At 35.6% G+C, this 13,943-nt stretch overlaps 1 protein-coding gene across 1 annotated transcript in view; it reads left to right on the top strand.

The window, feature by feature from the left end:
- Positions 1-13,943, top strand: part of ST18 (ST18 C2H2C-type zinc finger transcription factor) — a 148,055-nt gene that overhangs the window by 108,442 nt on the left and 25,670 nt on the right. Inside the window, exons 13-17 of the mRNA XM_069099933.1 lie at positions 5,606-5,668; positions 6,477-6,545; positions 10,816-10,878; positions 10,980-11,060; positions 13,685-13,906. Of these exons, the coding sequence (XP_068956034.1) occupies positions 5,606-5,668; positions 6,477-6,545; positions 10,816-10,878; positions 10,980-11,060; positions 13,685-13,906 (498 nt within the window). The remainder of the gene's footprint in view (positions 1-5,605; positions 5,669-6,476; positions 6,546-10,815; positions 10,879-10,979; positions 11,061-13,684; positions 13,907-13,943) is intronic.

Genomic DNA, 13,943 nt, shown 5'->3' with positions numbered 1-13,943 from the left:
ATAGATAGATAGATAGATAGATAGATAGATAGATAGATAGATAGATAGATAGATATCCCCTTCAACTATCCAAATACTGAGTAAAGTTTCATGAGTTACAAATATCATCTTTCCATGTAGAAATGTAAACAGTTCAACTTCACTAAGTTCCCTGTGATTTTTCTTTCCTGTTTACCTTTACATGCATCTCTTGATTCTATTATTTGAAAGTCAAATTTTCTGTTCAGCTCTGGTCTTTCCATCAAGAATGCTTGAAAGTCTTCTATTTCATTGATTGTCCATTTTCCCCCAAAGTTTTATGCTCAGTCTTGCTGGGTAGGTGAATCTTGGTTTAAATATTAGCTCCTTTGACCTCCAGAATATATCATATTCCAAACCCTTTGATACCCTTAATGTAGAAGCTGCTAGATCTTGTATTATTCTGATTGTGTTTCCACAATACTCAAACTGTTTCTTCCTTACTGCTTATAACATTTTCTCCTTGACCTGGGAACTCTGAAATTTGGCTATTCCTAGGAGTTTTCTTTTTGGGATCTTTTTCAGGAGACAATCGGTGGATTCTTTCAATTTCTATTTTACCCTATGCTTTTAGAATATCAGGGCAGTTTTTCTTGAAAGATGATGTCAAGGTTTTTTTTTATCATGGCTTTCAGGTAGTCCAATAATTTTTAAATTATTTCTCCTGCACCTATTTTCCAGGTCAGTTGTATTTCTGGTGAGATATTTCACATTGTCTTCTATTTTTTCTTTCTTTTTGGATCAGTCTTATAATATCTTGATTTCTCATAAAGTCATTAGCTTTAATTTGCTCTATTCTAATTTTGAAGGAATTATTTTCTTCAGTGAGTTTTTGGACCTCCTTTTCCATTTGATCAATTCTGCTTTTTAAGATATTCTCCTCTTTGGCTTTTTGGACCTCTTTTGCCATTTAAGCTAGTTTACTTTTTAAGGTATTATTTTCTTCAATTTTGGGGGGTCTCCTTTAGCAAACTGTTGACTCATTTTTCATGATTTTCTTGCATCACTCTCATTTCTCTTCCCAATTTTTTTCTCTACTTCTCTTACTTGATTTTCAAAATCCTGTCTGAGCTCCTCCATGGCCTGTGGCCAATTCATATTTGCATATGCAAATTCATATGCAGGAGTTTTGACTTTGTTGTCTTCTTCTGGTTCTATGTTTTGATCTTCTTTGTCACCAAAGAAAGACTCTATAGTCTGATTTTTTCCTCTGTTTGTTCATTTTCCCAGTCAATCACTTGACTTTTGAGCTCTCTGTCCAGGTAGGACTCTCCTTCCAGAGTGGAGAGTGCTCTGTCCCAAATTTCTGGGGTTTTGCACAGTTGTTTCCAGAGTTACTTCTAGGCACCTGCCTCAGAACTATGAGAAGGATTTCCTCTCCATAGCCACCACACCAGCACTCCTCCTCTCTCCAGGACCACCACCCAAGACTGTGATCCAGATCAAACCAGGGGAAAGGAAGAAAATCCTGCCTCAGACCCAGCAAATAGATACTTGCAGTTGCCCTCTCATCAGCTGTTTGATTCCCCCCCCCACTATCTGTGGCTCTGGAGCTCTGGGACCAGCAGCACAGCCACTGCTGCTGCTGCCACAGCTGCCACCTCCACTAACCCAGGGCTGTGGCCAGACAGCACTCTTCTCTCACCCAGGTCCAACAGAGTTTCCCCACTGAACTTTGTCTTTGGAGTTTGTGGGTTGAGAAGTCTGGAAACTGCCACAGCTGCCAGTGAGTCAGTTCCATGAGGCCTGCTCCCACCTGGTCTGTGTTGGGGTAGCCCTTGCAGGACTGAGCTCCACTCCCAGTCAGTGTGAAAGACCCTTCCTCTTTCACCTGCCAGGCTGTCTTCAGCTGGAGATGTGTTTCACTATGTCATTTTGTGGGTTTTGTAGCTCTAAAATTTGTTTAGAGTCATTTTTATAGTTATTAGAGGTGATTGAGGGAGGAGCTCAAGCAAGTTCCTGCTTTTACTCCACCATCTTCACTTGCTTTTCTTTAATCCTAATATTTTCATAATGACTATGGCCATATAATATTTTCAACTCTAAGTCATAACCTTAATATCATTAGCCTTCCCATTTTCCTGCTCTCTTCCTTTTTCTTTTCCCTACTGTAAAATATAAATTAGAGCTAGAAAAGACTCGAGAGATTATCCAGTTAAACCCCATTTATTAAAGTATTATAAAATGTTAGCTATTATTACTGTTATTAAAAATTAGAAAACTGACACATATTTCTTACCCAAGTGACTTAGCTAAGGCTTCAAAGCTAGTTAGTGTTAGACACGGTACTTAAATTTGAGTTTTCTAACTCATAACTCAATCCTAATTCTTCTATACTATTGTCTCCTTTCTTTATCTTTCCTTCTTCCTTTCTTCTTTCTCTTTCTCCTTTGGCTTCTTTGCACAATAGGTTTGAAAATGTTTAACTGGTCTTCTATTTAGTTCATTGCTGTGGTTCACATGTAAATTTACAGATTTATGACTTAAATAGCAAGTGCATATATTTTCTTTCTACTTCATTACAAAGCTTTCCCCTAACTTTCCAATCTTATTTCACTCCATTCCTTCTTCAAAGATGTCTTGACTGTGCCCAGGTGTCATGCTGCCCTCTTCCACTTAGTGAATTCTCACAGGTTGTCCCCCACAGCTGAAGCACATTATCTCTTTATCTCTTCCTGTTAAAATCCTTCTCTCCTATTGGTCCGCCTACATGACAGTCATCCCACCTTCCTCTCCACTTCTCTAAATCTCTCCACTTCTCTAAATCTCTCCACTGCTCACAGCCTACCTGGTATTATATTGATTTATATATTTACATTATTCCTGCTCCCACATATCCAATATTAAAGGTTTGGCTTTTTGAGAAATAGGATTCTGTCACTTTTATCTTTTTTACTAATAAATAATACAGTGGCTTATACATAATAGGTACTCAATAACTGTTTGTTGTATTGTAAAGAAATTGAAACACAGATTAGGGAAAGGAGTTGTCCCAGGTCACAGATTGTTATTGATGGGACTAGTGGTAGAAGACAGTTTTCAAACTCAAAGAGCACTACCATACAATACCACCTCTAGATGGTTTAAATATAACTCATATTCTTTCATTTCAAAAGAATTTATATATATATACATATATATATATATTTCATTTAACCTGTTATACTATAAGCTCTGCGAGGAAAAGGATCTTGCTGTACCTAGATTTTGTATCTCACCCACACTAAATGTGCACAGTGGCCCATAATAAGCACTTGATAAGTATTTGTTTAATGAATGGATGGATGGAGGTTTTTTGAGCGAGTGAGCTAGGTGGCACAATGGATAGAGTGATGGGTTTGGAGTCATGAAGACCTGAGTTCAAATCTAGCCTCAGAGACTTAAGAACTGTATGATTCTAGTTAACCTGTTTGCCCAAGTTTTCTCAACTGTAAAATGAGGAAAATAAAGGCTCCTACCTCACAGGATTGTTGTGATTAAATGAGCTAATATTTGTAAAAAGTTTAGCACAGGGTCTGGCATGTGGTAAGCCCCTAATAAACACTTATTCCTTTCCCTTTTCCCTCATTTTGGGTAGTACAGAATTTTAAAAAGTTGTGCAAAATAATTTCCCTTCATATTAGGTGGTAACTTGTGTCTAAAATGGGACACACTAAGAAAAAAAGTCAACTCACAATCAAATCACTCTATCAGCAAAACATTCAAGGAAAGACTGGGTAACTCTCCATTGTTAAATGTTGGGTTTTTTTCTACCATTTCTATCAGTTTCTGCTGTTTCCTTTGATTACCTGGAAACAGGAGGGAAATATGAGGAAAGTATTCTACTTGGAAGGTGCATAATTTATTATATAAATTTAATATGAATATATATATATACATATAATGAGATTATAGAACATCCCATCTATCCCAATATCTAAGAGAAATTATCTTGAATAGGGTAGGTGATATACATGCACTATAAATATATAGAGAAACCATTTCAAATAGCAGTGAGATGGGGGCGGCTAGATGGTACAGTGAAGAGTGCACTGGCCCTGGAGTCAGGAGGACCTGAATTCAAATCCGACCTCAGACACTTAACACACACACACACACACACACACACACACACACACACACACACAAATTAGTCATGTGACCTTGGGCAAGTCACAACCCCAATTGCCATACCTTCCCCCTCCAAAAAAGCAAAAAAGAAAAAAAACCACCAAAAAATGAAGTGAGATGCACAGGTAATATCACTGATTTTTGTTCTTTAATTATTAGCACTGGGTAGGTTGGACAGGATTCTGTTTACCCTAAATGTGTCACTTTTATGCAGCATCAAAAAAAAATGCAAGTGATGAAATTGTTATGATGATGACTTCTATTTTGCTTTTTTAAAAATTAAAAAATCCACTTTCCTAAGTTTTTGATAGAATACAAAGAAATCAAAGCTAATGGATATTAATCAATGTTTGTCCTGCTGCAGCCTGAAAAGCCTATTTATATAGAATAATTATCGTCTGGAACTATTTTTCTTTTGTTCAAGTTTGAACTGATTCAAATGGAGATTTATATATAGGAGGAATTTACATGAAAATACCCATTGTTTCCTCCTCAATTAACTATGTTATTTCTAAACAGTCTGTAGTTTCCCAACTTTGAAAATCTCCTTTTACATTTCCATCATGTATACTATCACTTTCAAAATGCAGTGTCCCAAAGCACCACTAATCATTTTAAGTACAGTTTTGCACTAAGACTTTTGGGACATGCTGTTTTTATTCTTGGCTGCTGGGGACAGGGAGGGTGAAGGGGTGGGGACTGTTTCTAAAATGATTGTGTAGAGTAGTCACTCCTTGTTTTTCACTTGAAAACATACTAGGAAAGTTGTTAGCGATGGCTTTGGTGTCCATTTGAGAATTATCAGAGGAATCAAACATTAAAATGTCTGTTCTTGTTGAGTCATTTTAGTCGTGTCCCACTCTATGACCCCATTTGGAGTTTTCTTGGCAGAGATACTGGAGTGTTTGCTATTTCCTTCTCCTGCTTATTTTACTGATAAGGAAACTGAGGTAAACAGGGTTAAGTGACTTGCCCCAGATCACACACAATCTGAGGCCAGATTGCAATTCAGGAAGACTCATCTTCCTGATTTTAGGCCCATCACTCTATTCACTGCCCCTCCTCACTGCCTCATAAAATGTATAGTGGTATAATTGTTATTGTGTAGTTTTGATTGTTCTTCAAACTTTCAAAAAGCATACTTTTATAAAATTACCTTATCTTGACAACAAACCCAGAACATAGGTCATGATGTTAGTTAACCTAAATTATTGGAATGACTTGAAATTTAAAAGAAATCACTGAGTTTGTCATTGGTTGTTTTATAACTATTAGTCTTCTCTGGACCAGTCTAGTTGATCATTCTGGCACATAGCACTTTGGTTTTCTTTACTCACTGAGTGTCAGAGAAATTCATCATGATTAGCTGAGTTCATCCATATTTGAAGAAAAAATCTTTAGTTCCTTGCCAAAGAAGGCAAATGACATCTACAGACCTTTGAAATGTATTCTTCTCTAATTATCTTTTCTCACCCAGCTGTCCAACCCCTGGATGTGATGGAAGCGGTCATGTAACAGGAAATTATGCATCACACCGCAGGTACCTACTAAGAGGAAATAACAGTATTGTCAATAATATTCAATCATCTCTCATCTTCTTTCCTCACCATATGTATTCTCATTCATATTAGCAAGATACAACTGGGGACAGAAGCAGGGGCCAGTAGACTTTCTTTGCTGTGGGTTTTTTAAATCCTAAGTATTTTGTAGTTGGATGGTTTATAAACCACCAGACTTCATTTAAAGTATTTTCTGTCTTTATGAGCCAGGTTATAACCTGACTGAGAATTTGATCTCCTTGTATCTTACTCTTCTGTGTTAATTTTAAAGGATTAAAATAGGACCATAGAAGACAAAGGAATTTGCACCTCAGCAAATCCTTAGGTTACATTATTGACTAAATAACCTGTCAAGGCCAAAAATCAAAGCTAATCTTTAGAACCTGTATTTTGTCTTTCCATTGCAACTCAATACAGACATAGAACTTTGGGTAGGCAGATGGACAATATTAAAACCTTCAAAGAGAGAAACATCACGATGGACAGAGAAAAACACAGTCATAGGCTTTTAGAGCCTAGAGGGGATTATTTAATTCAACCTTCTCTTTTAATAGCAGGGAGATCTGAAGTCCAAAGAGATTAACTGATTTGCCCTAGATCACATAGCTAGTTAAAGGCAAAGCTCAGACAAGAAACCAGGTCTCATAACTCCCAACTCTCAAGCATATTTTCCTTGCCTCTGTAAGAGAAAAGTGTATATTATATAGTTCATAATTAAGAATGCAACATTTGAGCAAATTTTTACTATTTTCAGATTTCGTGAATTCACAAAATTTGTTTCTTTTTTAGTGTATCTGGATGCCCTTTGGCTGATAAGACACTAAAATCTCTTATGGCTGCCAACTCTCAGGAGCTTAAGTAAGTATAGTTTGAAAATGAATGGTTGTAATATAGATGGAAAAAAACAAAATTTTAAAATAAAATAAAAAAAGAAACTAAATGCTGCAAATTTATAACAACCAAGCTTGGCTCCTCAAATAGTCCCTTCTTTTCAGAGGTGAAAGTTTGTAGATGTGGAAAATGGCATTTAATGACTTGTTTGGTCAATGTGTTGTTTAGTTTTACTGAACTATTTTTTTCCAATTGTTTTTATCCTTTCTTATAAGAAATGGCTCTCTGAGAAGGAGGTTGGGGAAATTTATATTTATGTATATGTATATACACATATATATTATATATACACACATACATATACACATACACATATATCATATACATGCATGAGAAATTTAAGGACAAAAAAGATATAAGTAAAATTTTAAATTACAAAAATAGAAAGGAAATACATAATTGTTATCCTACCCTTTTTTCCTTTCTTCCTAATTAGATGCTGACATGACCATTAATAAGTAAATGGAGTCAAATTAAATAAAAAACAGAGCAATATTTTGCTACAAATACAACTGATATAAAGTCAAAGCCATTTGATTGACTTACTTGTTTTAAGGGGTTTATTTGGTAATCTCAGAGTTTTAATGTTAAAACATGAGAATTTTTCTATTTTAAATTCATAGTTTCATACACTGAACTGGGCTTATTCTGGTATACATATTTGTATATATACATATATAAGTATGGGTATGTTTATATACATTTATATATGTATGTACAAATATACATATATACATATACACACATATATATATAAAGAAATCATTCTCACTCTTTAAATTGAAGTAATGTTATGCATTGATACATTAATGTAACGATTCCCAAAGTGTGGTCCAGGGATCCCTGGGAGTCCCTAAGTCCCATTCAGGTGGTTGAGAGATCAAAATGATTTTCATAGAGCTATTAATATGTTTTAATTTCTAATTTTGTGACTATTGATAGATACAACTCACATAACCAAAACTGTTTGGAGTCCTGAGTAATTTTAAGAGTGTAAGGTCTTGAAATAAAATTTTGAGAACTGCTATTTTAATGGATCCCTTATATAATCCAAATGACAGCTCATACAGTGAGTAATATTTTGCAGTCAGAGTTATAAAGACAGGTTTAAAATAATATTTATATAGCTCTTTAGGTTTTCAAAGTGCTTTACAAATATTTTTCTCACTTTATACTCACAACAACCCTGGGAGGTAGATACTATTATTATCCCCAATTTACAGATAACAAAGTTAAGACTGAGAGAGATGAAGTGTCTTTCCCAGGTTCAAATAGTAAGTTCCTGAGGTAAGATTTGAACTCAAATCTTCCTGACCCTACATCCAATGCTCTGTCTCCCATAAACACCAACCCCTCCACTGTTTTGTGTCATAGAAAATAGCAATCTGCTCCTCAGAAAGACTTGGTTTTAAGGCCCACCTGTATCTCATACTGAACATGTGAAACTGTGCATTTGTCCTCTCTGAACATGAGTGCCTCATCTGTAAAATGAAGTATTGGAATTAAATGGCTTTTATGTCCTTTCTGCATTTAAATCTATGATCCTATTATGAACTTATCATAGGCTAGTTCTTAAAGCATTGGTTGAGGCATTAAAAGACTTACCCATCATCAAATAGTCAGTATGTGTCAAAGGTACGGCTTGAACCAAGACTTGAACCAAGAACTTGCCTCTTACATAATGTTGTTGAAAGGCTCAGGTAAGGTATATGTAAAGTTCTTTGTAGTTCTTAAAGGGTTATATGTTAGTTTCATACAGCAAACCCTCCATACTACTTTATCCTGTATATTTCTTATCCAGGTCTTTCCATAAACACCAATAGATAGAATATGCAATGCTACTGTAGCATTCTGCCTGTGATCTTTTATACATTTCTTATACTTGTTGACTAGCCAAGTTTTTTGTCTGGTCATACACACCTTTAATAATGCCTTTAAGACCATTTTTTGACCACAAGTCATCACTGGCAATATGGGATAGCAGACTTACACTGGCATCTTATTTTCTTAAGTTAATTTCATAGACAAATTATTTTTTAAAAAGGCCTTTAAAAGGATATATTTTGAGGGGCAGCTAGGTGACTCAGTGAGTAGAATGCCAGACCTGGAGTCAGGAGGACTGGAGTTTGGATCTGGCCTCAGACACTTAACACAAAAAAAACTAGCCATGTGACCTTGGGCAAGTTACTTAACCCCAACTGCCCTCCAAAAAGCAAAAAAAAAAAAAAGACAAGATATTTTAAAAGGATGAAACTGGAAGGACTGCAAAGAGATAAAAAATAGAAAAGATCTGTAAAGATTTGTATATCTATTTCTTCTGGGGTGGCTAGGTGGCACAGTGAATAGAGCACTGGCTCTATTCAGTTTCAGAATCAGTTTTCAGAATTCAGTTCTCAGAATCAGGAGAACCTGAGTTCAAATCTGGCCTCAGACACTTAACACAAAAACTAGCCTGTGACCTTGGACAAGTCACTTAACCCTAATTGCCCTCCAAAAAGAAAAAAAAAAGGATATGTTTTGGTGATATTTAACAAACATACTACATCCACTATCTTAAGCCTTCATAACAATAGCAATAAAATCTCAATTATTGCTACCTGTTTTTTTTCAAATTTTAAACCTAAACATTACATTTAAAATATATAAAGACATTGATAGTATGTAGATTAAGAAATCCTAAATCATATGATACTTTTATTTACATGCTTTATACAGCAATATATTCTCCAGATATTCTCCAAACAAGGACAAATTCAGATGTCCTGTTGACCATGCCATTGAGTTTTCCGAAGAGGACCCTAAAGCAGGGTTATTTGTCGCAGGTGTTTCCATAATTATAATATGCTAGTAAACCACTATCTAGTAAAATCATTAATAAAAGAGGACCAGCATTAGTACCCTTCTCTGTGAAATAGAATAAAAATTATCAAAAATAGCTGCATTAGGACAACTTGCAAGTTTTCTACCGTAGGATGATTGGGTTTTGATTGTCTGACTGTTGCCTTTATATTATACCTCAAAAAAAAAATCCATCCTCCTCTTCTAGAAAGTGAAATTCCGCTTTGGAAAAAGCTTGACATAGGCATTCCTGGGGCATAGATGTTCCTGTAAAAATTTGCAAGCTTAGCTATTAAAAGAAAGGAGGGTGGACTCATTGCCCTTAGTGTTATGTTAGAGCTTTGCTATAACCTCTATCTGCATCACCATATTTGAAACAAAAGAAAGTAACACTACATTGTAGGAGAGGAAAGGCAAAAATAACAGAGGCATCCCTGTTCACTGGATAGATTGGGCAAGGGGGGATATTAAGGTTAGAGTTCAGATAGGAAAGATCAGGTAAAGAAAGGAGATGGAAGGAAAGGCCAGAGGAGAGAGAGAGCCTAAGTAAATACCTTCACTAATTTCTGGATTTGAGTACATTTTGATCAGAGTGACAGACCAGAGGACTTTTCCTTCCTCTTTGACCCTCCTCAAACAAATGTAAATGGTTGAATCCCTCCAGTGGTTATTGTTGAGTATTCTAGAACCGCCATTTAACTCAAGCCAATAGATGTTCTTACCCAGGTTTATTTTTAATCATTTAATGTGCAGGGTTTCATGAGATACAGTACCTATGGCCTTTGAAATAATTAATGTACTATGTCTTCAGTACAGCCTCAGAAAATGAATGATACATAAAATAAATTTTGAAAGTTTTGTTGCTCAAAGAATACAGAACTTGTGTATATGTATGTTATTCAACAGCACAGAAGCAATGATAGTAGCTTAATGTCCATAGAACTTTACCTTATTTGTTACTCAGAGTGCCTTTGTGAGGCAGAAAGTACAAGTATAATTAATCATATCTATTTTACAGATCAGGAAACTGAGGCTTGGAGGGGATAAAGGTACTTTCTATTGGTCATGCAGGTAGTAGCTAAAGCAAGGTCAGGACTCTGATCAAAATCTTGGGACTTTGATTTCAGTGTACTTTCTACTATATACACCATTTCTTTGGAATTTGTGTGTTTTTAATAAAAATAGCTATTATGAAAAGCACTTAATAACTGCTACTAACTTGCCAATCTCAACTCATAGCAAATTTGTTATTTTGAAATGTATGTTATGAAGAGTGAAGATTAATCAGGAATTAATTTCATTTAAACAACAAGTTTGGTAGTTCCTTTAGTTGAAGCACTACTTACCTAGTCTAGCTCTATTTTACCAAAGTAATTTTTTTCCCTTATATATATTCTAGGTGCCCAACCCCTGGTTGTGATGGTTCAGGACATGTGACTGGAAATTATGCTTCCCATAGAAGGTAGGATTGATTCTGTTGGGAAAGAGGAAAGTAACATCATCCACCAAAAGCAAAAACAAAAATGATCTTTTGATTTTTTTTCTCCTGGGTATATCTTTCAGTTTGTCTGGCTGCCCCCGTGCCAGGAAAGGTGGTGTCAAAGTAACTCCTACCAAGGAAGACAAAGAAGATCCTGAACTGAAGTAAGTACAGTGGTGAAGGTCAAAGGAACATTTTATAAATGTTCTTCCTTACAATTTGTTCCTTTAAAGCGTAAACCTTATTGGAAAGTGACCAAAAAAAAAAAAAAAGATCTGTGCTTTCAATTAGGATATAAGTGAAAAAAATGTAAAATCTTGGGGGAAATGTTTTCTTTAATCAAGAACTGTGAAACATCTAATAAGAGTACTTGAAATAAATGTGATGTTAGATTCTTTTTTTTTACTTGGAGTTTTGAGAAAAATCATGTCATACCTACAACATTTAAAGTTCTTTAAATCAAAGAAAATAGCGGGTTTGGGATTGTATTTTCTGTTTATTTTAAAATAAGGTAGCATGGTGGAATTCTTATTTTACCATAAATATCACAACACTTTACCCTGGAATTTGGGTTTTGACAAAAGGGAATTTCTAAATCTAATTCCATCTTCTTAAAAGATCCCCAAATGGTGAACTTGGAAAGTAACATATATGCTTGAATTAAAACTACTTCCTTCAGGATATTTCATAAAATCCAATTCCCTGATTGCATCATTTTCAGTAACTCTATGTCATCAAAATAGAAGAGACTTCTAAAGGGAGGGTAGGTAGAAAAGGCCTCACTGAGCTTCCATGAAAGGACTTGTGCAGAGCATTTTCCCTTAAAATATATTCTTTGTATCTTCTGTTAACCATTCTATATCTTGTCACTGACATTTCATTTTCCTCTTTACTCATTCCCATCTCCCATCCCGAATTTATATTTCACAATTCTGCTTTCTTCTTTATCCCATTAATTTGCAGCTGCCTTATCATTCCTAAGATCAAGATTCCCTTTATCAACTGTTTCCTTCATCTTGGAGTAAATAGGTTATGGCACAAACAAGCTAACCTAGGGATCTGTAATGTTTTCTCAGTTCTTATGGCATCTCATAATTCTGAACATTGGAAGAAAATGCCATTGGTTGGGTGGCCAGGTGGCACAGTGAGTAAGAGCACTGGTCCCAGTGTCGGGATGACCTGGGGATTGAATCCAGGCTCAGACACTTAGCACCCACCCAGAAACACCTGGCCGTGTAACCTTGAGCAAGTTACTTAACCCCAATTGCCTTTAAAAAAAAGAAAGAAAGAAAATGCCATTGGTCATGTTCCCTGGACTTCTGTAGTTTTCCTTTGAATCCAAAGGCAATAGAGTCAAAAATAAAGTACCAAATTCTAGGACTCAGTAGTGTGAAAAGGTAGGACAAAAGCCCCAAATCAACAGAAGAGAACAAGATTCTCTCCACCATTTGAAAGTGTTGAGACATATGAAGAGGAAACATATTGTAGTAGAAAGGGTGCTGTATATGAAGCCAGAAACCCGGGGGGTGATACTTAGTTTGATAGACCTAAGCAAGTGACTCAACTTCCCTGGGCAACAGTTTTCTTATCTGTAAAATATGAATAATTGTGTTACCTACTTCCTAGAGTTCTAGTGTTTTACAAATCTTAAAATATGAGTTATTATTTAAATAAAACAACAAATAGGTTTGGATATCTCTAATGCCTTTAGTGTATATTAGGACAATGATAATAGCAAGTATTTGTATAACACCTTAAGGTTTACAAAGTTAAATATGTATATGTGAATATGGAGAGAGAGAATTCTAGATATAAAATTATGTGATCTTCATAGCAACTCCAGAACATGGGTGCTATTATTATTCCCATTTTATCCATAAGAAAACTAAAGCAGGTATAGGTTGAATGACTTACCTTGGGTCACAAAATTACTAAGTATTCAAGCCAGGATTTGAACACAGGTATTCCTGATTCCAGGTTCTATGCTCTCTCCATGCCACCACCTAGCAACCTGCTGCACAATTCATATGCCTAGGACAAATTAAAGGTCACGTGTGTCCCTCCAGGTCTTTGGGTGTGGCCTTTTGACTGATTCCAAGTTTTACAGAACAAATCCTTTGATTTGTTGTGTGATGTTGTGAGTCTACTGTGGGACAAAATTGGGAATCCATTCATGGAAAAAGTTGATCTTACAAAAGAAAATAAATCTGAAGCTTTTTCATATAGTTTTATTGAGTAGTTGCACAGTAACATTACTTATTCCTCACAACAACCCACTGATAGAGATCAGTCATTATTTTGCAGAAAATTAAACAAAATGGAAAAGTAGAGAGTCCTGCATGGTCACACAGTCACACTCTGATGGACTTGGGCTTGGGACTCAATATTCTCTGACTTCTGGAAAACAAATTCACCTTCTCATCATTCTTTTTAAAAAATAAATCTTTTTCTATTGATAGAAATGAAAAAGCTTTTTCTCTCATCTGGAAAAATCTTCATTTTAATATGTTGCTCAAAAGGAAGGAGAGCAGAGGGTTAAGTTCTGTATCTATCACTCATTCTCAATATGACTGTAGGCAAGACCCTTCACCTTTCTGGACCTCAGTTTCCTCTTCTATAAAATGAGGCTCACTGTACCATATGGTCCCTTCTTACTCTGATATTCTGTAAGACTATTAGATGATATGGTTTTACTACTTTTCTTAATCCTTTCCCAGTAAATTATATTCATGCTAAAAAAAATTGCTACTAGTCCCTTAGTGAGGATTATCTTTATTGCATTTTCTAGATGTCCTGTATTGGGATGTGATGGTCAAGGTCACATATCAGGTAAATACACTTCACATCGTACTGCTTCTGGCTGTCCTCTGGCTGCCAAAAGACAAAAGGAGAATCCTCTCAATGGGTCCTCGTTATCCTGGAAATTGAACAAACAAGAGCTACCACATTGTCCCCTGCCAGGCTGCAATGGACTGGGCCATGTAAATAATGTTTTTGTCACCCATAGAAGGTATCTATCATTTTGTTTTTTATCATTGTTCTTTTTG

This window comes from Petaurus breviceps, unplaced genomic scaffold, assembly GCF_028583685.1.
Source record: "Petaurus breviceps papuanus isolate PSGF00001 unplaced genomic scaffold, PetGlider_PUasm1.0 38, whole genome shotgun sequence".
Taxonomy (NCBI): domain Eukaryota; kingdom Metazoa; phylum Chordata; class Mammalia; order Diprotodontia; family Petauridae; genus Petaurus; species Petaurus breviceps.
The sequence above is the reverse complement of the archived record's forward strand: the minus strand, read 5'-3'. Positions and strand labels throughout refer to the sequence as shown.